At 49.2% G+C, this 4078-nt stretch overlaps 1 protein-coding gene across 2 annotated transcripts in view; it reads right to left on the bottom strand.

Annotated features, from left to right (window-relative positions):
- Positions 1–2839, bottom strand: part of CLPB (ClpB homolog, mitochondrial AAA ATPase chaperonin) — a 105601-nt gene extending 102762 nt beyond the window's left edge. For both annotated transcript variants that reach the window (XM_019504373.1, XM_019504382.1), the window contains exon 1: positions 2703–2839. In XM_019504373.1, the coding sequence (XP_019359918.1) occupies positions 2703–2824 (122 nt within the window). In that variant the 5' untranslated portion in view covers positions 2825–2839. The remainder of the gene's footprint in view (positions 1–2702) is intronic.
- Between the last annotated feature and the right edge of the window lie 1239 nt (positions 2840–4078).

Here is a 4078-nt window from a genome sequence, read left to right as displayed (position 1 = left end):
AAAAAAAAAAAAAAAAAAAAAAATCAGAACAGGCCAGGCTTTTGAAGAAACAGTCAGAAAACGGTGAAAACTTTGCAGAACAACAAGGACTGTCCCATATAAACTAAAACCACTGGCACATGGGGTTTTATTCTTTTAACTGGCGAAAGTCATTAAAGCTGTGGCTTTGAAAAAAAATCAGTTCAACCATTTTGTACCCTTCCAATGTGAAGGAAGGGGGCTGCGAGAACTGGCAAAAGATTACTAAGTGAAAGGATAGTCACAAAAATTAACAGCAGTGTTACAAAGCCTGAAAGAGCGAGTTCTACCCAGGAAAGGGGCTTGAAAGAAAGCAACACAGGGCTCCATGCTGACGTCCTCTCTGCCTCCGGACTGGCTGATAGCACCACCAACTCTCCATGCATCCAAAAGCCAAGCTGAGTTTCTGGCTCAAGTATTGCCAGCAGTAGCAAAATGTGCTACTCGTGCAGATGCATGTGTTAAACAACCACCCGGCTCGCTCTGTCTCCGTGGTCCTGGCTCTCTTGGGCTAGAGAGGATGAAAAGCAGTAACAAGCTATTGTGGTCAGTAAATGTTGGCGGCTCTGGCTGTTTATCCATGAGGAGCAGATATCAACTAGACGGTGCCATTTTTGCATAGTCGCTTGTGAGCAGAGCCACAGCTTCACAAATGTTGGTGTAAAGAAGAAAGTGCAATTAGCACAGACCAACACTGCACTAGAGACAGTCTTGCTCAGACCCTTTTTAGCTATGCACTAGGTTTGGTCAACAACCCAGAAGGGGCTAAGCTATGTTTAAACTGGTTCAGGTAATACTATTCTTAGCTGACTGCTAAGAAAAGAGAAAAGAACTGAAAGAGTTCCAGGAACCCAACAGGCATCTTGCATGTGAGAGGAAAAGCCCAAGTACTTAAAATTCGAAGGGCAAACCTGTGTCATTGAATCAAAAGCCTTCAATTCCCAGAGTTTTCTCCACTTCCATAGCCCTGAAGCCCCAAATGACAAACACAAAGCCAGGTTCTTTGGGATTCGGGTTAAAAAGGTCAGTATTTGGACTACATATGTGAATGAGCATCTTGTGGGGAAATGTCAAACATCCTCTGTGTTGCTTTCCAGCTCAGTACATTTCCCAGGCAGTAATGCAATACCACTGTGTACACTGCAAAGCTGGAAATAGCGAGAGGGGTCAAACTCGCCCCTGGTGTAACCTGAGCAATGCCGATGGAGTAATCCCACCAGATGCAAGTCTGGCCCATGCTTATACTTGCCTTCATGGCATTATCTGATCAGCCTTTCATGGCTCTGTCAGAGACAAGTGATGCTGCGTGTCACCTATTCAAGGACTTCGTTCATTTAAAAAGATGGCAGAAATTATCCTCCAAAACGTGGAGGAAATAAACATGATTCACCCAAGAGCCAAAAGCATTGCATCTCTTTGTTGGATAAGATGCGACTGTTTGTACTATGCCAACATACGAGACCAGCTTCGGTGCAGGCAGCCTGTGAGCCCTTCGATGTTTTTGTCACCGTTTCTATCCAAATTTTCGGCTGCGTATCTCAAAGAATGAGAAGGGAGATCCATGCGGGGCAGTTCTCATCCTGCGATCGGCCTTTCTCCTTGTCTCCCTGCCTTTGCGCCCCCAAAGCCCTGTTCTGGTCCACCAGTCACTCGGAATGGTCAACAACCGTCACACTCCATCGCTGACCATTGTCCCCCGGCAAAGGTGGGAGGTTTCAAATCCATCCCTCCACGGACAAGCAAACAACGGGGCCCGTTGCTGCTCGGACATCAAAGTTAAACAAACAGCCCCACATCCCCCGCCTCTCTGCCCATCTGAAGGGGCAACCCGAGGAGGTCGCGACTTTCAGCTTGTCATAGCACACATCAAAGTTTGCACCACACACGAACTCGGCACACGGGTTCAAATTGTGGCGCCCGAGAGCGGATATTCAGCTTTTGTGCCCCTCTTTAATCCTGTGTTTTCCCAAGTAATTAAGCCTTTTTGCTTATGAACTTGTGACTAAGTAAAGCAGCCCCCGAGAGGTTGTAACATCAAAGTGCGCTCGGCCGTCTGTACCACGTTGGCTAAAATTGGATTTCTCTCCCTCCCTTGTATTTTTAAATAAAAACTAATTGAATTTAGTTGTAGACTGAATCTATTGAAGAGTGCCTTTAAAGGTTACCAGAAGCCACAGTGATCATCATGGGAACTGAAGAGGTTGGGTGCATCACTCAGCCTTCTTGGTTCAGAAAGCCACAGCATGAAAGCCAGTGGTTGGGGAGAAGCAGTCGCTCTTCCAGGAGCTGCTCAAGACTTCAGCTGAGTTCCTGATACCACACTACCTGCAACAATGCCATCCCTAGGCTGGGATCTCAGCAACTCTCAAGGTAAACAGGGGAAGGCCTGGCCAGATGGGAGTCCTCCCAAAGAAACTCAGAGCAGGGGTAGAAAGTGGTGTGGGTAATTTACTATTCAGTGTTCCTCCCACCAAGCCTGCAGACCAGATGGCTCAGCTGAAGTTACATATGTAGGTGAATGAAGAACACAAACATATCGTCTCAGACTTAATTAGCAGCCACATCCAGGGGCAGGAAGCAAAGAGGCAGCCTTCAAGTGAGCTCGATCTCAGTGGAGTCCCTGTGATTTATCAAAAGGGAAAAAACCATGCAGTGACTTACCTGCTACAGTGGGACACACTTACCTAGAATTTCTGTTGATGGCTGCTACCATGAGCGGGGTCCAGCCGAGCTTGTGCCTGGCATTCACATCTGCGCCCTCTGACAACAACCTGTTTGTAAAAGGACACGGCTTCAGTAAGAACATTTTTGCCTTAGACCGGGACTGCTCAGCCCCTGACCTGTGAGGCAGATTTAGTCCCTGGCACTGGGTCATCTGGCTTGTGAAACTCTCCAGGGGTTCCTGGAGAGCCGCACAGGCTGTGGCCCTGTGGACTAGATCAGATATGCAGGGCGGTGTGGGGCCCAACCCCTCAGGGAGGGTAGGGGATGCAGAGCCCAACCCTAGTGTACAGAGCCAAGCAGAGGTGGCATGGGGCCCCAGGGCCTGATCCCAGCACTGGTGAGGCTCTGGCACCTGATCCTGGTGTGCCAGGGCAGCATGAGGCCCAATCCTGGCACACAGCCCTGAGGCCTCATTCCAGAGCAGGGGTTTGGGAAGAGGCAGTGTGAGGGCCTGATCTAGTGTGCAGGACCCGATCCACCCTGTGGATCAAACCAGTGTCCTTCACCTGGCCTGCAGGGCCAAAGCCTTGAGCACCACTGCAGGGTGCAGCACTGAATTGGGGCTGGAAAGAGAATCCCAGCTCCTTTGCTTCAAGGTTCCTGGTTCCAACACAGGCCAGAGCAGTAACACGCAACAGAGCCACAGCTCTTCAGTAGCCAATATGAAGCGAACCGGCCCAGTTCCTAGTGGACAGGAGTCCCTGCTGTACCTAGCAGGCCTGAATTTGTTATGGTTGCCCATCAGCCTGAAGTCCTAGCAATCCATCAGTATGCTGGAGACAGCAGGGAAGCTCACTGGTACATCTTCTGATGGGCAACACAGGATCATTTAAGCTGAGGAACAGCCATAACAGGTATAACCTGCACAGAGACATTAAACCCACAGCTGTTCTCTTTCAGTAATGATCTCCCACTCCTCCTGGGCCACAGTCCTAACCACTCCTTGTACCCAAGAGGCTTCTTCTTGCCTGGCTGTAGCTGGGTTTATGGGTCTCCTCCACATCCACAAACACTGAAGGAGTTTGCCCATCTACCCCTTCCCCCAACCCTATAACCCAGGCATTATTAGCCTGGACTGATCCCAGGTGGTACCTTTAAGAACAAGGCTCTTCCAAAGTGTTGAACAAGGGCATGGACAACCTAATTACAGCAGGATAAAAGGAGGTGGAAGCTAACCATGTGTCAGCTGGGGTGAGGCCCCATGCACATGCTCTCAACTTGCAGTAAGCAGAAGCTAAATGGAAGCAGTTTAGCCACTCAATGAAACACAGCTAAGTTGTCCTAGGTTAGCCTCCACTTATTGTTGCGTGAAAGCAGACACATGGACTGCTATTGT

The sequence above is a fragment of the Gavialis gangeticus genome, unplaced genomic scaffold (assembly GCF_001723915.1).
Source record: "Gavialis gangeticus isolate Ggan-Ray unplaced genomic scaffold, GavGan_comp1, whole genome shotgun sequence".
In the NCBI taxonomy this organism is placed as follows: Eukaryota; Metazoa; Chordata; order Crocodylia; family Gavialidae; genus Gavialis; species Gavialis gangeticus.
The sequence above is the reverse complement of the archived record's forward strand: the minus strand, read 5'-3'. Positions and strand labels throughout refer to the sequence as shown.